The 23931-nt window shown below is 34.9% G+C and overlaps 1 protein-coding gene across 1 annotated transcript in view; it reads right to left on the bottom strand.

Annotated features, from left to right (window-relative positions):
* Positions 1-3559: 3559 nt before the first annotated feature.
* Positions 3560-23931, bottom strand: part of MMP16 (matrix metallopeptidase 16) — a 289423-nt gene continuing 269051 nt past the window's right edge. The window contains exons 9-10 of the mRNA XM_026013297.2: positions 15877-15992; positions 3560-8908 (exon numbers count right to left, since the gene is read on the bottom strand). Of these exons, the coding sequence (XP_025869082.1) occupies positions 8574-8908; positions 15877-15992 (451 nt within the window). The 3' untranslated portion in view covers positions 3560-8573. The remainder of the gene's footprint in view (positions 8909-15876; positions 15993-23931) is intronic.

Below are 23931 nucleotides of genomic sequence, written 5' to 3'. Positions count from 1 at the left end.
GGGGAATTAAAATAAAGGCAAAGTATTGTCAGACAACCAAGAGATAATAGCCTAAATATTTAATTTCTTAGTGTTTCTCTCTGCTTCATGTTGTAATGTTATTTAAATAAAGTCTGCATTAATTTTATGCATTATATTCTTTTAGTTTCCCATAACCACAATATAGAAAGGAAAAATGATTTTCATAAGAAGCTATAAAATGTCTACTGTTTACCCAAGAGACAACTTTCTTTTGCAATTGCTTGCATCTCATTCTGGCTCTGAAAGACAAATGTATGTGCAATTATTTTTTAATATAGCACATGGTATTTATTTGACAAACTAAATTTATGGGAGCTTCCCCCCCTAATCTATCTGTTTAATATGTATGTGTATGTATATTTATACACACACATACATACATGCGCACACACTATACACACACACATACACACACACACTATATATTTCCAAATCTATATTACCAGATAGCTCATATGGATGGCATAAATTGTGTTCATTATCATACTGATCCACTGCTGGAATCAAGATAATGTTAATATAGGTATACAGATTTTAAAACATCTTGAAGATAGACTACTACACTGATGAAGCAGGCAATTTTCTTTGTATCAATAACTGATTCTTTTAAAAAACCATCAATAGACTATGGACTATGTTTTTGCTAAAAAAATTAAGTTTATTAAAAGTTATAATAGCGCAAATTTGAACTAGTAAACTCCATTTATTTCCTTCCTAGAATATAAAAACAAGATATATTTGTTTAAAATTAGATACCTAAAAAAAAATCTTACAAGACTTTTAATCCTGAAGCAAATTTTTGTGGGTGAGTCTTTAAAACCCCTGAAAATAGAGGTCCACAATAGAAATGCTGATGCAGTCAAAACCAATGCAGCAAAAAGCTGCCACTATAATACCCCTTATTCTTTTATTCTCTCTCTTTATAATATATATGTAATTTATGTAATTTACACATAAAGGGAAATACACAAAGAATCGAAGTTTTTAGGCATTCATGTACACTTGATGTACCTTGAACAGAGTACTATATTAAGATATTCACTTTCCTGTATAATTATTTAAGATACATTCTCCAAAAGCAAACTTCCTTAGCTGGCTTATCAACAGTTGACAGCCTTCATACTCAGCATTTCACTTTTCTCAGGGGAATAAAAAAAGTTAAAATCCAATATAAGAGATTGGAAGGTATGTGAAATTGATTGGGAACTGTCTTTGCATGAAAGTTGTGAAGGAAATTACGGAGGAACAAAAACATATTTTCCGGGCACCATGTCTGATGTACAGTGCGGCTCAATTCTGGTTTTCATAAACGGAAGGGAAAATCAAATCTGTAAAAAAAGAAGGGCAAGGTGGAAATGGAAAGGAATGCAAATACAGGTACAGAGTGCATAAGACAACACAAAATAAATATATCCCTCCCCACCATCTGCATTTTGGGTTGACACACAGAAAGCAAACAAATAATTTCAGATTTGGAGGAGCAGAAAAACCAGACATGCAATCATCCATGTTAAGAAATCAGGTCTGTTTGGAAGTAAACAAAGAAACCAAGATTGTGAAATTTTGTATTTACGAATGTATAAAAGAATAACTATTCCTCTTCAGATAGAAAAGAAGTGACAAGAAAAAACACAACTCATTTTACCCACGCAGTAGTACATACTAAAGAGCTGTGAGAAGACAAGCAACCATGTGGCCTCTGTGATGCTATTTCAGTGGTAGCAAAGATTATGACATTGATTTAAGGATTGCATTATCATTCAAGGAAACTATATTTTACCTTCACAACTGGGTTATGAATATATAGAGAGGGAGAAAGTTCAAATTGGCATTACGAAAGAACAAATGAAACATGCATTCTAGTGACTTTGCAAATAGCTCACACCAGGCTTTATTCACCATATCTTAGCAAGACAGGCCAACATAGAAACATATAATCATACAAAAGGTGGCAAGTACAAGCAGCACCATATCCTATCCTAGGAAAAAGCATCCTACCATGCAGTCATATCTCACCAAAGCTTCATCGAATAGGAGGCATTTATAAAAAGGCCTGTGTCAAAAAATGTTATGCCTGGGGTCAAATCTAGCTACAGACCAAGTTCTATAGATGTGTCTGTATTTTGTGTGATTTTTTTTCATGGAGAAAAACAAGTAGATAAAATACTCAAGAAACATCTTCGTAAGTCAAAAGGTTAACCATTTTATTCATGTTCACCATTCCCTCCTTCCGTTTTTTTTCCTTTGTGAAATAAGGGTTAATGACATCTTACTCTGAAGCTATGTGGCCTAACATGATACAGTTATCACATTTCCTTATTTATATTTAATTGATTTTCTTCTCCCTTCTTAAGGGCATATAAATCCAGCTCTGTAGCAGAGCACATGGCAAAGTATGTGAATCAGCACAACAATCTAGTTTACGATGTCTCTGTCTTACAATGCCCAGCGGGCCTTTGAATGTAAGGCCACATCAAGTGCAAATTTGATTTAGTCCAATATTAGTGTAAGACAGATTTTTTAAGATGCACTGCTCTTTAAATTGGAAAGGCATAGAATCCTTAGAAATCTTCATAAATAAATAGGCTTCATATGTTTTTTATACTTCTGTACTAACCAGGAGTTAACTGGGTGTGCCCTCATTTCCCTTAAAGAGTTTATGTACTATTTTACAGTACTCATGATTTACCTTCACTTCATATAATTAGCATTGTTCTAAGAAAAAAAAAAACGATGTGTGTTCCTGTCCAATTATAAGCTCACAATCATGTTTAAAAATTGAAGGCTGCTACTTCACTATTCTACCAGAGAACTGACGAATTTTATACTACCCGGTTTTCACTCGATTTCTCTGAATTTGTCAGTGTTTGTTTGGATCAGTGTTCACTCAGGCTTTATATACTATTGGTTCAAATTTCAAAGCAGAAATGCGTATAAAATGTTGAAAGAGATGTTGTAATTGATGGTATTCATCTGACCTGAAATAGCTCTGAATCACTTCAACAGGATACCAGTGGAAACAAAGAATGATTTGAGTAGGACAGAAAGACAATCGTTACAATTAGATGAGATTTGAACACGCAGGCACCTCTGCTGTGATACCAAGTGTGTATACCATATGGTCACTGAGGTAAATTTCTATCCTAGAGAAATGGCTTTCTCAGGAGGTTCTAATATATATATATAGATATCTATCTATATCTATATCTATCTATCTATATATATATATATCTTTCCAATTGAGGTTACTTAACCTAACTTTTGACATTTTTAGTCTATCAGGCAGTGCATTGGTATCAGATCTGTTTATGCAGGGTAACATCTAAAGACCACTGGCTCATTATATACATTGATATATCACATACCCATTACTAATATGAAGAGCTTAAAGTTGCATTTTTCTCTATTTTTATGCTTGCTAAAGTAAAATTTCCAGTTGTATTAAGTGGTGCTATAGTATGTTTTTATATCTTACAAAACACTCATTTTTTTTTCCTTTTCCTCCATTTCTATTATATTTAATATATATAATATTTAATTTTCATATTTATGGTGTGGTGCTAGGCCTGGTTGCTGCTTTCTTTATTATATAAAGTTCTAATTTTTAAAATATAACCGGTAACATTTTTCTGATGTAGCTAGGGTTCCCTCTTCAGCAACAAGGAACCTAAAACATACATATATATCCTCTGCCAGTTATAACCTGTGGTCACAATAAATCAGTATCATGAAGGTGCATGAGATGCAGTGGAATGATTAAATCCTCTAAAATTATTGGCTTGAAACCTTTGGTGATATCATATATTGGCTGAGATTGTATTTACAGCTACTTATAAATAGCTCATCTGAATTTAACATTTTTGATTTAGACGGCATGTTCTGTTTGACATCTGTGATATTTTGGAACGTGCTCTTGAGAGCATCCAAAAATTAAATGAACTCTTTGCGATGTTTGCAAAAAAGATTTCACCACCATCCACAAGGTTGTTTCAGTATATGTTACAATCTCACAGACTCAATACTATCAGTAAATCACCGCCTTTATTAGTTTCTGGAAATAATTTCCAAAACTTCAAAAAAAAAAAAAAAAGAAAAAAGAAAAAAGATCTTTTCATGACTTTTGTGTTAACTCAGTCTACTTGGTTAAAACATCCACTTCTCTTCAGATAGCACATTGAATTTAGTCAATATGGACACATTTGTTACTCTACTGTAAGATTCACAAAGTGTGGGCGTGTATTTGATACTAGAGATATTAGCATAATATGTAGAACTTGGAAGTATTATATTACTCTACCTAGGACCCAGTATATACACATCATCCACATATTGGAACTACCAGTGAAGCTGGGCAATGTTTTCATCCACCACATTGCGTTTTAAAATCACCCACCGAAAGGGAATAGGAATAAGTATATCATATATGAAACAAATCGTATCAATAGAAAAAGATTACAAGCAATCTGACTAGGAAAAGTAACATTTGCTTATTTCAGTAAATCAGTCTCTATCCTTTATTACTTAGTAATTATTTTCTGTAAATTATTACTTAGTAATTTATTACATCTGATTCAGAAAAGCCTTGCCCTCTGATTTATAACAGAAGTTGTCTTTGCTAGTATCATATAATGTTCTCTAATTTATCTATGGTATCTCTGCAGTTGTAAAGAGCCTCTGTATTCACCTGTTCTGATTGCCATGTCAGCAGACACTTTGTTCTAAAAGGGGTCAATAGTTAAATTCTCAACCTCTTGAACGGTCTGATGTGGACTGACTTCTTTTTAGGGAATACAGACTGACTGGCTATTTTAATACTTCATTTCAGTCCAGTTAACAATATATAGAACAATAATATTTGGCTAAAATTATAAAGTATAGAGTTAATTTATGTAAGGAACATTACCTTGTTTACACTTGTGTTTATATTAAAGTAATAATAATGAAACAGAAGGAGAATTATGTTTTGTGATCACAAATGTGTTTTCAATTTGAGAAACCCTAGGTCTGAACTTTCCATGCTAGTAATGATAGTGTGATGAAAAATATTTGCTAGATTGTATGCAGGTAGATTTCTATCGATACTGAACTTGGTATATTATGTTGTTGACCTGTGGAAGTTTATCCCACATTGTTTTTGAATCACTTTTCTTATGTGCTAGACCAATTGGTCACTCTCCCTTTCATTATTCTAATAGGATCAAGACTTTTTTTTTTCCCCAAAACCCAAGTGGAAGAGGAGTCAGCAACCATACTCACAAAGTGCCCTGTGTACAATACACAAATAGAATCTTGATGTTTTTGGTTATATGGAACTTAATATTTTCTTATCTCTTGTAATCTCACAGCCTGAAAATTTAACTGTTCTAGTAAAGAGAGAAGCTATAGATGCCTCTTCTTATCACATTAATCTCATCTCATATTTAAGTAAATACGACCCAACACTTACCCATGACATTTCCAGAATTCAAGCATAATGTCAGGGTCCTTCCCTTCTTAATGCTATGGTTATTTTCTAGCCCTTATATACTTATAGTCTTATGATGGATCAGGATTTTGTGACAAATGAGTAAAGAGGCAAAAGATTGCTTCTTCAGTTTCTTTCTCATTTTAGAAAAAATAAAATAAAATCAACATTTAATGCAGGTTTATGGAATTCCTCAATGATTTACCCATGCCCCCAAATGACAGAGTTCCTCATTTCTATGTTTAGCAAAATACAATTTCCAGTCATCTTTTTTCTTGACACCAAAGTCCTCAAATGATTAAACCCTCCCATGAGCAAACACTGTATAAGTGAGCTTATGTAGATAGTCCTCCGTGCTCAGTAGAAGTGACTAACTGTTTATAATATCAACATCATCTAGAATGGAAGCACTGAAGTGAAGCTACAGGACTGATTTTGGTCCTCTCTCCACGCTTTCTTTCTTGGCCCTCACATACATAATCTCTGATATCTTGTCAAAATACAGTTTGCATTGCATAATGTTTTGCTGTAAAGCCATTCCTCTTTTTTAACTGTTCTTTTTTCTTATCCTTACATTATATATGTTCAGGTTGTAAGAAATCACAATCTGCAAGGCTTTGCAGCATGCCACCCAGGATTACAAAATATTTTCCCAAACCAAATCATAAACATGTTGTTTAACTGAAAGACATTCTAATTTTCATGCTATGTTGAGTATAAATATAAATTCAAGGCAGCCAAACTATCCATTTCCAAATAAGAATGTGTACCTACACTCATTAAAAATCATCTGGAAATGTGTATTATTAGCAAATGAGTAAGAAATTTTCACTAGTATAAAATTCCTGCTTTATATAAAAGCCACACTGGCCATTCAAGTATTTTGAGGTTTTTTTTCCCCTATAGTTTTATATTTGTACTTAAAATGATGAATTTAGACTTGAAATTATATTAAAGGACAATTAAAAGTCACTTCTACCTATAGGGCATTTTCGAGTGTGCATGTAAAATAGCAAAGTGTCTATCTTGCAGATCCACCATCAACACTCTTTCTCTCTACTCCAAGGAAACAGCTCATGCTTACTAGGGTTTTAGAGTACAATTAACACTCCAAAGGAGAAGCAACACCAGATTTCCTTCAGTTTGTGCCAGTTTGCAAGTTAAAGGTCAAAGGGCAAAGACATAGAACAGGACTCTTCAAGGAAAATTTTCACAGAAGACAATGTTTAAGTTGTTGTTAATGACAGTCAACAGATCAATAATCAAGTTCAAGGCAAGCTGTTCATTGTTTCAAAAGCTAATCCCCTCAAAAGCTGGCTTTCACACAAAGCCAATGTCTGACTCATGGGGTGCATTCAGTCTGACCATCTCTAATAAGTTCACAGCCCAGTGGCTGTAAAGCCTTTCACTGCAAGAAGCAGCTCCTAAAAATCAATAAAGAGGTCTGTCAGTTGCTGACTTTTCTCTAGGAAAAAAATATTGATACAAACCTGCTCTGCAGGTCACATGAAAATGACAATACTGCTGTTAGGACAAATTACACTCAACAATGAAATGCTTTGGTGGTCTCTTGGCTCTGTCAGTGATCAAATGGATGGCTAAATGCCAGAAGCCACACTAACCCTTTGAGAACTATGGCTGACATGCAATAGGTAATGAACTGGAGGATATTCATGCAATCTCAGAGTCATCATTTTAAGTCATTTTAAAAATGGCAATGCTGACTGCATGTACCAAGGCAAACTGAATTTTCATGCAATGGATTTCAAAACAGAAATTCAATATGTCTAAGGAAAAAAAAAAGACTTAGGCTATTATAATTAGTTCCTCAAATAAAATTTCACTCTTACATTTTCTTAATAAAATATCTTTTTATTTGCCAGAAAAATGTTTGGCAAGTAACATCGTTTCTGTTTGCTATAAACGCATTTATGTAGTACCACAAATTGCTTAAAAATTACATGGGGTTGTAGGATACCTGTTTTAGAAACCTGAACTCCTTGAACCCGTGCCTGTTTTTACCATTGCCCAGTTCTAGAATTTACCAGATAGCAAGACTGACGACCCTAAGACTCTGAAAGCTGATCTGATAGTTCTCAAAGGGTTACACCAAGGTATTACTAGTGTCACATATCCTTGTAAAATAACTGTCACTTTAAACCACTTTGGAGACATACTGCTTCTTGCTCTTAATGAATATTCCTGACAGACCCACGGAAGGCCTGGGGCAATGGCCTAATAACAACTTGGGGAGATCATCACAATGATGTAGGGGTCAGGTGGCAGGAAGGGGATTAGAAACACTTCAAAAACAATCAAAAGGTCCTGTTTGAATATAGCTATGAATATAAATGTGATGAAACATTGAGGACGTAGCTGAGAACAGCTGTATAAAACGAAAAATGGATGTATTATTAAGGCTGTTACTATATTGCAGATATTTTGGCCCCTTGTTGGTCGGAAAATGGCTGTCCCAACAGTCTAAAGTCCTGCATCTGTATTCCAGATCTCCCACCTGACAAAAAAGGAAGTGGAGGAGACTATCCATAGCAGTCAGAGAGCTATCTTCTTTGGAGACAAAGCTGTTTTGGGTCTTCACACTTTCCTGAAAGTTCAATTGTGGGTTTTTTGTTTGTTTGTTTAACTTTTTTTTTTCTCTGCTTTAAAGCAAAAATTCATGGGTTTTCCATTTTGCTTTTTTTCCCCCAGATATGGGCTCAGACTTCAGAAGGAAAATAATATTAGAAACCTTTAAGAAGAATCTTTTCTTCTTTTTTTTTTTTCCTCTTCTTTAGTTAATCCTGAAAATTTACTGGGCATTGAGCGTGCAGAGGAAAGGCCTAGAACTGAATGACAAAGAAAGACAAAGGACTGAAGAACGGCAGATACTGTGCATCATGGAAGCTTCCCCATGAGTGTGTTTCCACTCATGTGCAGGACCAGCAACCCTCTGGGTTTGAAAGGTCAGCCCTGAATCAGGCTGCCACCAGCCTGCTCCTAGCTAGGAAACAGCATAACAGCTCTTGTCTTGAATCTCAAGTTACCACAAACTCCTGGAAAAGAAAGAAAGAAAAAAAAAACCCCTACATCACACCCACTCTTGCATAGAGCGTTTACAGTACAGTATGTGGCGGGGTGTTCCTTTCCTCTTGAACTGGAACACAGTGTAAACCAATACAAGGAGGCATAAGGCCAAGATGCAGGGAATGACAATAGCTATGGCTTTCACAGTGCTGGCTGTGTTGTCCAGTTTGATGACAATGTCTACATCGTCTGGTGGGCTGTGTCCTTCTTTATCTCTGTCTGTTGGTCCATCACAGCCCATAAAATCCTTGAGGATGGATCTGGGATATCCAGGTTCTACTTTGAGAATCTGGTTGTTGAATTTCCAGTACTCCTTTCCTTTGTAGAAATACGTAAAGCCTAGAGGGGGAAACACACACACACACACACACATAGGTACCACTTATTTGGAAAATGTATACATACAGCAGTTTTTATTAATTTAAATTAGGCTACTTTTAAAAAGAGGTATGGTAAGGCCCTTCAAATTTGCTAGGAAGAAAACATTATCTTCAGCTCAGCAGTCTGTTGAAATAAACCTGGCTGGTATACTATAGGAGTTGTGCCCTCTAATGCCTATGGAAAGTTTAGCCAAGAGGCAAAATATCTATAGAGGACTGTTGAGAGAGCCCACTGAACACATCTACTCCTAGTCTGGAAAGAACGCTTTACCCTATTTCTTACTTGTAAGGTTGCTGTTTCAGATTTACCCATCAGGGTGATAATTCCAACCTACACTGAACTATGCTGAAACAGCAGCCTTCTACATCGAGGCACTCTGTGCCTGCAGATATTGAGGACACTCCACAATGCATTATGAGAAGGCCACTCCATGAGATACTTCAGGGGAGATTTCTCATCATCCTAGTATCAGGACCAGTTGTGTTTAAACACTAGGCTTGTCTCTGTCATTTGGACAAGAAATCATAACATTTTGTAAGTCATGAAACTATAGAGATGTGTTTCTTTGCTAGAAATCTTAATAAGTAAATAGGTATTTCGAGTATTTTCTGCACCAGCCTTATTTCTGGCCCTCGATCATGCCCATTTTGTCCCTTCTCCTTTTCCCCTTTTTATTTAACACTCTTCTTGACTTACATAGTAAAAGATTAGTAGAGTATAAATAAATCTATAATTCTGCTTTTAATATTTTCAACTGAAATATTTCACGGGGGAGGAGGTGGTATGTGGAGGGCTCATGTAACTAGCAATACATATGAGGCATGTTCCAAAATATCATGGATGCAGATAATAGACTCTGAAAGCTTGTGAACATTAAACTACAAATATATGTGTTTTCCTTAGGACTGTTTTCTAAATTGTTTTTGTTGGGGAAAAAAAAAAAAGTTTTTCTTTTCATCCAGAGCTTCTTCATCCTAAGTTTTTTTGTGACTGTACTCTTTGGACTTAATTCCTGCTTTAAGACAAAATTCAAGAAACTACAATGAAATACTTTAACGTTATCAATACTTAAAAACTGTATTTTGAGAGCTATCTATTTTGAATAGTATACCTACTTTAGAGTTAGTAATCATTAATGAGGGTTTTTTTTTAATCCTGTATTATTGAGCACTTATTATGGAAGAAGTACTATGCTCAAAACTCAGTAAATAACATATTTTAATCCTTATAACCACTCTGTTAGGTAGAATTATTTACCTATGTTTTTCAGGCAAAGATACTGAGGTTCAAGGATAAGATAATATGTCCAAGTCCTGGTGAAAGCAGAATTTAAATCTTGATCTAGTTCTAGAGTCCTGAACACTTAATGATTTTCTTAAAACTATGTCCTTTAGAGATCTCCTGTCCTTTAACAATTGCTTCTTGATTAAACATCACAGGTTGTGACAGGTAAAACCCATGCAACAAAAAACTCTGACACCTTTCAAAAAATTTCATCTAGGATAGACCAATCACTTCAGGTCAATCCATTTAGGAAATCATTCTGTTCAATGCCATAAAAATCTGCTGTTGCTTTTAGTTTCCAAGGGCAGTTCTGCAATCAGAGTAACATGCCAAGTGAAAACAGGTGTATGTAGATTCAGATATTTCAGCAGGGAGCTGGTATTTGATCACGCTAATGAAATCCAATGTAATTACTCAACAAGCTTGGATGAAGAAATGTTGAGGACTTGCCAAATAACAGTACATTAGACAATCGCAGTTGAATAATGGCATTGATTTAGAATTAAACAGACCTTCAAAACAGGTGAATGTACTTCTTATATTTATAAACTGGAAACCAACAGCTGGAAGTGTCCTCATCTTTAATTTTTAGTCAAAGCTAATTACTGTGAATCTACTAGGTTCCATACAAAAGTTCCTAAGTTTCCATTTTCGTATTTATGCAGGCCAAATTTTATAGTAGCACACTCCGTATACAGGAGTAGAACTGTAGTTTACTGAATATACTTGTTAACAAGTCTAGTCAGTAGAAGTTAAATAATGAAAGTATTTGAAAAGAAGTGACCTGCGATCTTGGTAATAGAAATCTGTTAAACCTTGATCCCACAATATTCATCTCATTTGATAATGTAAGTCTGTTTCCGTCCCCAACTTAAGAAATAGCAGTTGGTTAAAGAAATGTTTATGTACTCATTTTTTCTTCCTTTTTAAGAGTAGCTTTGATGTTATACTCTTGTAGATGTTATGCTTATAAAGAATAGCAACTTCAGATAAATTCTTGCCTGAATTATTATTTTTTGAGAAATCCTGGGAAAGAATTCAGTGAGGTTGCAATGTATTATGTGATGACTTTTTTTTCCTCCCACATGTGACCAGATTTTACTGGTGACTTTTCTATTGCTTAGTCCTAAAATGTAGTAAGACACCGTCCACCATCATTGTCTTGTTCTAACTCAGTAGATGTTCCTGGATGACAGTGTCTATGTGTTCTCTGTCTTCCACTTTTATATGTTTATTAGTAAGAAGTTAATTAGTATTTAATATAATAAATGAATAAACCGACTCTTCTGGAAATACATGTTTGAATCATACTTGTATATTTTAACAGAGAGTGAGGATGGGGAGGAGGGACTAGAGGGACTAGAGCAAATCAATAGAAGAGTCAAACTATTTTAATAGGCTAACGTAGTCAAGACAATTTTAACAGCACTCAGCAAAATGAAAGGCAACAGTTTGAAAAGTAGAATCTTGTATTTGCCTTAAAATTGCATTTTTCTAAGGAGGAAATATAGAATACCTGCATGATATGGCTTCAGAGCAATTAACACAGAAACAATTTGAAGGAGAGGGACTGCAGCAATTCTTTATTACAACTTTAGTATGGGTTACAAACTCACTGAGCCCTAAAACATGGTCAACTAAGGAATGCTAAGAAGAAATCATTCCACTATACTCTGCATGAGTCAAATCTCATTTAGACTGTTGTATTTTTAAGGACTAAAAGTAAAGAGGAAAATGAAAAAACTGTTAAATTAAGATGGTTATCGGTGAAAATCAGGAGGACGATGACTCAGGAAGCCATGTTCTGAGAAAGAATACTTGTCTAGTACAACAAGATGAAAAATTTAACCAGACACGACAGATAATCAGTTACTTCAATGAATATATACTATAGAGAAAGGTGTTAACTTTTCCTCTTTGGAGAAAATGCATTATAGCATCTAGTACAGAATGTTCTAGTTTCAAGCTTCAAATATATAATTTTACCTTTTCTATGATTATGAATAAGTTACTTTAACTGATACCAGTTTCCTCCTTTATAAATCATAACAAAGGCCATCAAAGGGTATTTATGTTGGACAAGTAAATTGGATAATGAATTCATATATCCGATACATGATAGGCATTCAATAAATGGCACCAAGTATTCATATTTCATTGGTAAAAATGGGAGAATTAATATCAGTAAGTATATACGGAGGCATATTCCACCTTAATATGAAAAATATCCTTCAAAAATCTGTAACTGGGTTTCTGAATTTGTGGACTTTTGCTTAAGATTACCACTAGGAGAAGGTTCCAAGGAAGAAATTCCTACACTGATGGAAGGATAGACTGGAGAAAATATTCAGTGTTTTATCATCTCTAGCTTTATGACTATCAAATTTAATGTGCACAGACTTTTGGGAATTACTTTGAGTCAAAATATAACTATAAATATGTTTACTTAATAATTTGAACTTGTTATCTTTCATACACAAACCTAAGGGAAGAATCTGTGTAAAGTATGAATTTAACATAAAAAGCAACAAGCATGAAATTTGTAGGTAATAAAAAGTGGAGAATTTGCTGTTGATAGACCAAAGCCTTCCAGAATCTTTGATATTGCTATTGTACAGAACAAGGGTTTCAGACAGATGACATCTCTCTTCCAGGAAGGGAATTTTTGGAATAATGGGAGGGATAAAATTAATTCATATGACTAATATTTATTGTATGTTTAGTCTGTGGCTCCTTCAAAGAGGGGATAATGAGCATATAAAATGATCATTGTAATATGAGATCTGAGTGCAAGGGATAGGATAACCACAAAAGGATAATTAAGGAGGATATTCTGAAAGATGAAAAGTGAGCTCAGTGTTGAGGGTATCAAAGAAGGAGGCCAGATCAGTAAAAGTCCAGAAAAAAAATAGATACATCAAAGTTTCATCTGTAGTTTTTAGTCATTTGTAAGCATTGATTTCCTCCCAAATGCTTTATTTGTCAGTATTTTACAAAGTTAGTTTTGCTATGTGAAAAGAAACCATGAAGTTCTGAATATAATAAACTGTTGTTGCTTTTTTTCCCTTATGAAAATTGACTCTTGAGGTGAGATGATCGTGGGGGAAACGCTCATGGAATTATGATCTTGGCAGTCTCAGTCCTGGTTTATACAACACACAAAATTGGTGAAAATCAATAGTATTTTGTTAATTGTATTAATATAAAAAGGATATAATTACATATTAGAATTTAAAAAGCTAGATGTGTTGCTTCATACTTATCCAGAAACCATTTATGAAAAAGTTAATTCAGTTCAGAATATGCTTCTCAGTACAACTTGACTGATACATACTGTATGACTATTATTAAATATTCAGATGGAAAAGAGTATGAAAAATCATGGGGCAGGGGGCAGCAAGAAGGTTTTTTTTGTTATTTTTATATAATTATGATTTATTCCCAGAGAATCTGAATCAAATCTCAGATATCAGTGGCCTTATAGATGGAAAACAGGGAAAATGAAAATTAATGTGGTAAAGAAGTATGATTATGTGTATTTTTTAAATCTTTTGAAACAACTTATTACTTATTTTAAAAGCTGTTTTTATCTTAAACTCAGTTTAGAAAATTGATGAAATAAAGACAAATTAAATCCATAGAAGAGGACAGAGATGTAAAGATACCTGTCAAAAGGATATCAATAAGAAAATGGAAGAAGTAACAGTGCAGTCACACCAGAGGCAATAAATCAGATCAAAATAGGGTCTCAAACTCAAACTATGCAGATGGGGATCAAAAGGACAAAGAAATGAAAAAAAATGTGAAATTAATAAATAATTTTTAATTATTTAACAATTAATAAACTAAAGACAAATGAGAAATTGTTACCCAAGTTTGTTGAATTAATAACTAATAAGATCCTGGTTGAATTTTCTGTGCAATATTTTTGTATGGTATACAACATTTTGTATGTGATAACTTTTATTGAAGACAGTCTAGAGCAGCAGTAAGACTTACGAAAATATTAGCAAGAGCTGGTTTTATCTGCGCTTCAATAAACACATTTATTCTAACTTCCAAGAAATCTCCTCTCCCTCTAGTTTCTTCCTTGGTAACACCTACAGTTCATAGGGGCGATTGCAATTTCCTGCCTCCATGTGATCATTTTTCACAGTTTTTTCATTTCTTTGTCCTTTTATTCCTCATCCTCATAGTTTGAGTTCAGGGCCTTATTTTGGTCTGACTTATTGCCTCCAACGTGACCGCACTTTTCCTTCCTTTATTTTCTTATTGATATCCATTTGGCAGATAGGTTTTCATCTCTATCTGTCCTCTTCTATGGACTTCTGCTTTCATCACATACAGGCTCTGTATCTTAACTTGGTCCTTTAATTTTCTGAACCAATAGAATATACACAAAATCTGAAATTCTCAGCAAGTGCTATATGATCAGGGCTCCAAGGGTCTTTGTGACTCTGCCTCTGCCTATGGCATATTACTTGTGGGGCACTATCATACAGAATGTAGTACATCACTTCATATAACAAGTGTCAAAATACAGTTTGTGTACTTTGACTTTTCTGATTGGTGTTTATCGATCCTGAGTCAGTTCCTTCAGATTTACACTCAGTGTAGAGTTTACCTTAAACTCTGGCAATAACGGTCATTAATTGCAGTCTTCAGTAGTGGTGTGGATTTTTCATTTTCCTCCCATTTCTTCAGTTAACTTTTCTGTTCTTTCCTCTCCTGACATGTTTAATTTTGTTGTTGTAAGTGATGTTTATTTTGTTCTTGTTGCATATATGTTATAGACTTTTCATGCTATTGGGGACCCGCATGGTATATCATTTTCTTTTTTTTGGTATATCATTTTCTTACAGTTCCTATTATAAATCATTTGGTGGGGTGCATTTTTTCTACATATTTCAGAATGATTTTTCTTTCCTTTGTTCTGGAATATTATATATAAGTCATATTTTGAATTATCATTATGGTTTATTCCTACTTACTGATTTCTGAATGAACAGAGAAATGTTGAGATTTTATGTATGCCAACAGATAGGAGTGTAGGGATTTTCTGTTGCGTGGCTAACTTTCCTCTTAGGATTTGGCTGAAACTCAAATCCTGAGATAGAGAACAAGGAATGTGGGCAGCTCTCTGCTCTGCTTCTTGTTATTAAGCAATCACACAGTCGCTTAGCCTGGTTGTATGGAGTTGGCATCTTCCCTGCTTGCTGACACTCTAAGTAAAGGTGTGCATGAAAAATTAAAATCTTCAACATGCACAACTGCCAGGTGTCTGTGTCTCAGCCCACACTTAACAACATACCTTCCTTTTGACCAGTTCCTGTCCTATATATGTCTGTTACTAACTTTATAGGAATTTTAATAGAAAAATAGGTGATGTTACTTTGAAGGTAGCCACACCCTCCATTTTAAAAATTGCCTTTATTTTTTTTCTCATAAACTAAAATAAGCTGAGGTTAAAAAACACCTGGAGCATAATATTAAACATAAATCTAGGATGGAAAGTTCATGTAAATATAATATTTTATAGCCCTAGCATGGTACTTTCTAATGATTTAACATAATGAAAAATTAGAATGCATTATTGAAATACTTAGTAAACTCATGAAATATATAATGCACATGCTACATACCATTTTCTTTGTGCACAAAGGCTCCTTGAGGAGATTCAGGGATACCTTTCCAGACTGTGATTGGTTTGGGATAGCCAGGATCCATGGTCTTCATTTCTTCACTGTATCTCCAATACCTAAAAAGAACAATAAACAAAAACAACAAAAACAAAACACATGCGTAGGGAAGGAAATTATGTGTACACAGTAACAGCTAACATTCATTAAATCCTTACTGTATGCTGTTAATGACTTACAGAACTTATTAAATACATTAGAAAGACAGTGGACACCAACAGCATTCGTTTTATTTCCTTTCTTGCTATGTTAAAAGCGTATATTGTTACTGTATATTCAGTCTGCCAAAATTAATTTAAAATTCTAGCTAAAAAATTGTGCTTACTAAATATATATACAATTCAAAAAGATATCACTAACTTATGGATAAATAAGTGGTTTTCATGATTGTTTATAAATCTTTCTTATTAGGAAGCAGAACACTTTTGTTTTTTTGGAATCATCTTTAGCAGAATCTTCATTCATTCATTTATTAATTTAAGAAATATTTACTGAGTATCTATTCTTATGTTTCTGGCATATTGTAGATGTTAGAGATGTAACTTTGAACAAAACAGGCTCCAGCTCTCATCAGTGTTACATTCTGGGATATGTACGGGTTCTAGGCAATAAAACAACTTATTAACAAATACATACTGTGATAGGAGGTGGTAAGTTTAAGAAAATAAGCAGATAAAGTTAGCTAGGAGTATAGGGAAGCAATATTTATTTATTTATTTATTTATTTATTTATTTATTTATGGGGGGAAGCAATTTTAAATACTAAACATAAAGGTCCTTTCTTGTGTTTTTAAAATATTTTATTTATTTATTCATGAGAGACACAGAGAGAGAGAGAGGCAGAAACACAGGCAGAGAGAGAAGCAGGCTCCATGCAGGAAGCCCGATGTGGGACTTGATCCCGGGCCTCCAAGTTTACACCCTGTACCAAAGGGAGATGCTCAACCGCTGAGCCACCCAGGTGGCCCCATAGAAGTCCTTTCTTTATCAGACATTCAAGCAGAAATAAGTGAGGTCCAACATACACAGTTTTTGGAGAAATCTATTCCAGGGACAGGAACTAGTTAATGAAAGTTACAGTGGCAAGCACAAATCTGGAGTACTTAAGCGTCCACAAGGAGGCTAGGGTGACTAGGATTGAGTCAACAAATGGAAATAAAGGTCAGAGTGGGAACCAGAATCTAAGATTAGAAAGACCTTTATTATGATAGCAAAGTCTCTGATTTTCCACTAAGGAATATGTGAGGCCAACACAGATTTTGAGCAGGGAGCTTCAAGATATGGCCGATGTTTGAATGGAACACACTGGTTGCTGTGAGTTAAATAGACTTAAAGAGGTAAAACAGAAGCAGGGATACCAGTCAGGATGTCACTGCAATAAACCTTGGAATAGAATGTAAACTACAGGGTTGAGGATAATTCAAGGGGTTGGGCTATCTTTTGAAAGGAAATCCCGAAGAGCTTACTCATGCTCATGGATGGAATGCAGGGTCCAAGAGAAGGGAGTTGGGCATAACTCAGGAATTTGGGGCCTGAACATGTGGAAGAATCATGTTGCCATTCAGTAAGATAAGGAAATGGGGGCAGGTAAGTTGGGTTTGTCTGAAGAATTATGAGTTTGGTTTTAGATATGTTAAATTCAGATACCTGCAAGACATCAAGGTGAAGAACTGTTGATGAGGCAATTGGCTATAGGAGTGTAGACTTAAGGCAGGCCTTGACTAGAGTGCTCAGGGTAGAGATGAGGAAACTAGATCAAAGGAAAGCTCGCCGCTGAGAGTCAGAACTCTGAGATCCCCATGCCTTCACAGGGTGGGCCATGAGCCACTTTCACAGACCTGCTAGACATCCAAAGAATAAACTGCAACCAGCCCTACTTTGGATCACTCAGTTTTGTTTAAGATGTTCTAGGAGTCAAGCGAGTTTATGTCTTGAATGTTCAAAAGGAATGACAAAACTGGGGTGAAACATTGACAGTTCACAGTACATTGCATACTTTAAGGCAGGCATATGCTCTATGCAGTATCTCATTTAATCACAATAAACCCATGAGATAGCCATCACTGTCCCCTTTTAAGAGAGGAGAATTCTAAGAGGACAATGAGGGTTAAACTTATAACCAGTTCTATCTGATTTTAAAAGTCCTCACTCCTTCCTCTATGCACACCAAATATGTTTTCCAAATTTAAATTTATTTGACAACCTTTTGTCATTTTTTCCCACTAAACATCTCTTATCACCTACTAAAGCTAGTGTTTTACCAACACAAGACAAGTTTGGGAAGTGATGTACTTAATGCATTATCTCAGGATTAGGCACTTTGGCTGAAAACGGAAAAAAAATAAGGTTTTTCTGGTCCTTTCTGGATAGTGTCTTATTCGAGGCCTATGGAAGATTCTTTATCTACAGAGTCGTGGGGTTTTGTACATAAGGTTTTGCTATAATTCCCTAGAAACATCCACTCAAGTAACATCTGGAATACTAGCAACTCTTCCATTCTCAATGTTTACTTGGAAATGAGAAAAAGATCGTTTCAGGCAGTATTCCAATAAGTGAGCCACAAGGCAGATTTTATACAAAAAGGGAAACACCTCTTACAGGTATTTGTCACAGAACATGCTGTGATGAATGCAGAATGGTTAATGTGGTTGATGAAATTGCACTCAAAATTTCAAGATACCTTCTCTCAAGTAAATATTTCAGTGGAGTTTACAATAGTCATATACATCAACTGGTTCCTGCACTTGACCAAAAAGAAAATGTCTTGGGGAGAATTAGCCAAATGACTTATTTTTGGATTCTAAGAAACATTTTTTTTTTTAACATTTTACCTGGCTAAAATTAGAATGCACTTTACAGTAGATACTGTATCAAAGTTTACTTGGTAGGGTTTTTACCCTCCATGATAGATCAAATAATGACGTATTTTACAATAGATGTCATTTTTAGATATAAACTATAACTTAGAGTAAGTTTTTTTTTTTTTAATTTTTATTTATGATAGTCATACACAGAGAGAGAGAGAGAGGCAGAGACACAGGCAGAGGGAGAAGCAGGCTCCATGCACCGGGAGCCCGACGTGGGATTCGATCCTGGGTCTCCAGGATCGCGCCCTGGGCCAAAGGCAGGCGCTAAACCGCTGCGCCACCCAGGGATCCCTTAGAGTAAGTTTTGAAATACTGCTTAGTCAGAAGTTTGGAACAACTAAAAATTCTGGGGATAACGGGATCACACCCTGTAGGTGATTTAAGAAAGTATTAATTACATACTTAGGAACCAGGTTTGTTCTCTGAGAGGTAGTTGTAACAATGTTCTTGTAACAATACCAATAATTTGTGTAGGTTTTTGAAGCTATAAAGTAAATTTATACACAAACATGGTTTTATTTCATTTCATTTAAGTCCCTCAAAAATCTTTTATATTGAATATTGCAGTGTTTTTTATGATGTCCTTAGCATAGATTAAGTATTTATGTTTATTCAACTCAGTCAATGTTAGAGCATTAAAAGATAATGATTTAGTTTTGTTTACTCTTTTGAAATATTGCAGAGTTGAGACTAATGCTGCTGGATTCATAGGTTAGCATATGACTGTTATTGATTCCCTTGGCAGAGCATTCTTACCCTCAGTGCTAACTCTTAAGATACACTGCTTGAGTATCATTTTCCTTCTTTTCTCCTTCTGTTCACTCACAGACCCACTGACCCACCAAGACTTTTCTTGAACCAGGCACCAAAGATTCACAGAGATCACATTTCCAGAAAATATTAATGGAATGTGAATTTACTTACACTCTTGTAGGAACACAATTCTGGTATGAATTTTACCCTTTCATCACTAGCAGATAATGCAAAACTATAATTTGGGATCATTTCACAATCTTTTTTAAACACCCAACATGGGCTTGGACCCTTAGGTTATCTGTTGTAAAAAGTATATAAAGTGACAGCTTTGATAAATACCCAGTAAACTTGTAAGTGATTAGAATCATCTAACTATATTCAGAGCTGCCTTAGAAGAGGTGCTGAGGATTATGCATAAATACAGGTTTGCATTTTAACTTTCAACATTTTTTAACATATTTCAACATAAACAAAAAGCTCATCCCACTGATTTTTTTTCATCCCTGAAAAATAAGCTTATGGGTTCACTGAAAAGCATATTAACATATTCAGATGAAGCCTGTGTAAATGAACCATTGGGGGGGGGGGTTTACAACTTAGATATTATAGGAAAAAAAAACTGGAATTTTGGCAGGAGGGTGGGCAAATGATAAAAGCTATTATAAGTGAAACTTACAGTTCTTTTTCTTCTGATATATCCATTATCTCTACTGTAGAATTATGACTTTAAATTGCTGATTCTTTGAGAAAAGTATTGTGAATCAATGCTTCAAAATAAATTATAATTGGAAATGAGATTTATTTATCATTTTTTTTACTTTGATCATGGGTCATATCCATAAAAGACAAAAACTGTCCATGTAATGGTATACAACATTTTGTTAAAAGCTTTCTCTGCCAAGAAATGCTTTCTCTGCTAAGAAAAAAAAATGGTACAGAAAATTATAGAATGCCATACTAGCAATATGCTAGATACTGAATTCAAACTGAACAAAGAGTGGCTCCAAGGGTTATTTCATGTGACCCACCCATTTCTTCATCCTACTTTGTCTCATTTCTGTACTACAGACTACTTGCTTAAGTTACACAAAATATAGGACCACTTCTTTTTTCATATCCAAATAGTTACTCAAAATCCCACTTTTCAGAAACAAGTTTCTGGAACTTGAGATTCCAAGAGAACACTGATAATTCTTAAACACGCATCAGAATTGGAAATATTAATCTACTGTGTTGGATGATTTTAAAAATTCATATATTGGGGATCCTGGGTGGCGCAGCGGTTTGGCGCCTGCCTTTGGCCCAGGGCGCGATCCTGGAGACCCGGGATCGAGTCCCACATCGGGCTCCCGGTGCATGGAGCCTGCTTCTCCCTCTGCCTGTGTCTCTGCCTCTCTCTTTCTCTCTCTCTGTGACTATCATAAATAAATAAAAAAAATAAAAAAAAATAAAAATTCATATATTAATTACTTCATAAACACACAAGTTAAGCTGGAAGAAATAAACATGTTTTTCTGTTTGACTATTAGTGGTAATAATGGTAAAAACCAAAGTGGATCTAAATTTTGTCTTTCTTTGAAAATATCTTAAAATTCTTAAAAGTTAAGCTTAGAATGAAGTATGGCAACAGAGCCCTGTATATATTTGTGAGAAGATGCTGAGAGATGATTTAGAAACATAGCATTTTAGAGTTAAATGCTATGAGGATGCAAAATGTATCCAAGCATCAAATTATAGTGTATTAAGAAAAGGGCAAGTGGGAATCTGAAGAACTGAGTTCCAGGCTATATGTAAAATAGTGGGAAATGGTGGAAAATTTTATCTGACTTTACAGATTTACTTAAAGAGCCATCATTTCAACTATTCTTCTTTAGCTGTCTCTATACTTAGGTAGTCCCCTGCTTTTAATGCAATTTATGTCAATTGTTCTCCAATGTGTACCTCAGAGTGAACTTTCCACTGAGAAACAAACTCAAAATATCCAAGTACCTACTTGATTCCTCCAGTTGGTGTGTAAAATAGACATCTCAATCTAAATATGAACATTTCAAACTTTTAATCCCCCTTCCCCAATATCCTTCCCCTTGCCTGCCCTATTTCTGGAAATGGCACCATCTACGCAATTTTTCAGGTTTGAAAAACCTAGAAGTTATCTTTAATTTGCTTTTGTCCTCACCTCTAAAATCTAAGCCATAATAAGGACTTGTTCTGATTACATTCAAAATATATCCTGTAACTACCCTTTTTGTTCTATCCCACTACAACCTCTGTATTTCCCTGTACTACTCCAGCAGTCTTCCCAGTTACGCTCTTTGCTTCCACTCCTGAGCCCATTCTTCACACGGAAGCCATAGGGATGTTTGTGAATACACATCAGATCACTTTACTTTCCTGTTGAAAATCCTCCAATGCCTTTCCATTGTACAGGAAATAAAATCCAACATCTTTGCTGTGGTCTATAGGGTCCCATATAATCTGGTCCCTATTTGACTTCCTTTACCACTTAACTGGCTAGGCTCTAGCCACAAAGTTTTAACTGATTTAAACATTCCAATATTGTTGCTTGTGTCCTACTGTGTCATCTGCCTATCACATATTGTTCCAAATGGCTTCATGTGGCTGAAACTTCACCCATTCAAGTCTCCACTCTAGTGTCCCCTTCATAAGTGAGGTCTTTTCTGACTTCCACACTGATTTTCCAACTCCTCCTAACCACCCATGAGTCTCTATCACATTACCACCTTGCTTTATTTCTTTGTAGCATTTCTCAATGTTAAAGTTTCAGGCTCATTTACTTGTTTGCTGCTTACTATTGTCTCCTTTAATAGAAGTTAAGTGCCATTGGAGCAGAAGCCTCGTGGTCCTTTCTAGCACATGTCACATCACATGTGCTCAAAATATTTTTTTGCATAAATGAATTGAAGGCTATGCCAGGACTACTATAGACATCTTAAGGAAGTAGGAATTAGAGGTATTGAGACTGGAAAAGGTTATCTCATATTCACACTATCATGATGGACAGTTGGGTTAGAGTAGGATGATTTTCTGTGGAATATAATTGAGTGTGTCTACACACTGGGTAGGATGTGAACAAGATGCATGGCTGACACAGGGTAGCACTTGGACCAAATCTAACTTAAAGCTGTGCTTTGGGGGATCCCTGGGTGGCTCAGTAGTTTAGCGTCTTGTCTCTGCCCCTCCCCTCTCATGAATAAATAAATAAAATCTAAAAAAGAAAAAGCTGTGTTTTGTTTGTCTAGCATATTAAGTAAATGATTCTGGTTCTGAGCGCTTTTCTAGTGTATTTGTACTTTCCAGCTCACTACCACTGCCTTTCATACTATTTCTGTACCAGTAGTACGTATATTATCTGCTTGACCCTTTAAAGCAATTGAGTTTTTCACACCTGGAATAGATGATCTCTAAAATCCCTTTCTGCTCTTAGCCTTAGAGAAATAGAAACCTATTAATCAACACCCACCCTGCCGTCCCGCCTCACCACCCTTCTTAAGCAGAAAGATTGAAGTGGGGGGAGAGGGAGAAGTAAGGACAAAACAATTTGCAATGTTTTCTCTCAAAACTAGACATAGAAAGTAAAGAAAAATAAAAAAATTGATAAGTATGAAAAATACACAACATAAGGAAGAAAGACTCAATTCGTCTATAAATGTGACAACCAAATTGTCATTTATACGTTTCGGACAGGTAGTTTATTTAATGTCTTGTCCAACTACTTTTAATCTAGAATGAGTGTATTGACAAATTATGATTTTGGAATTATAGAATTATGTGAATATGAGGTAATCTGCTTAAAAAACATCCATGACTCATAAAATCTTACATAAGATCACACACATGGAAATTAACTGGACTGCTGCTTTTACATATTTTTAAGCCTATAAAACCAGTTATTAAGGCAGAGCTTAAAATAAAGTATTCTTCTATGTATTTTGTTGTATTTGCAGGTAGCTTCTCAAGTAGGAAACAAATGTATTAAAACTCCTCTTCCCATTTACTAGTATTTCCCTTTATTCTAGTATGAATTTGTTATCTAACCTTCATTGCTTTCACTGATTGGAGGAAGTGCACATTTAGTTTCTAAACTTAAAATTTTCAGGAAGTGCTAAATTTTTCGATTGGAAACATTTTAAAAGTAATATCCCCATGTGTGAAAAAAATAGGCTACCTGATAATAGAATGGCAGTTTTTATCACCATCTGTGAAATCCTGTGAAAACTGTTGCATGAAAGCTAAGCGTCATGTTCTGTCCTGCAGAAGTGTTTTGTAAGACTTTTGTTTCTATACCTTTCTCAAACAAAACAAAACAAAAAAACAACCCTAACAAACAGAAAACCCCCCCAAGCCCCCAAAGAAC

The sequence above is a fragment of the Vulpes vulpes genome, chromosome 13, assembly GCF_048418805.1.
Source record: "Vulpes vulpes isolate BD-2025 chromosome 13, VulVul3, whole genome shotgun sequence".
Lineage (NCBI taxonomy): Eukaryota > Metazoa > Chordata > Mammalia > Carnivora > Canidae > Vulpes > Vulpes vulpes.
Note: the sequence above shows the minus strand (reverse complement) of the source record. Positions and strands in the feature narration are given on the sequence as shown.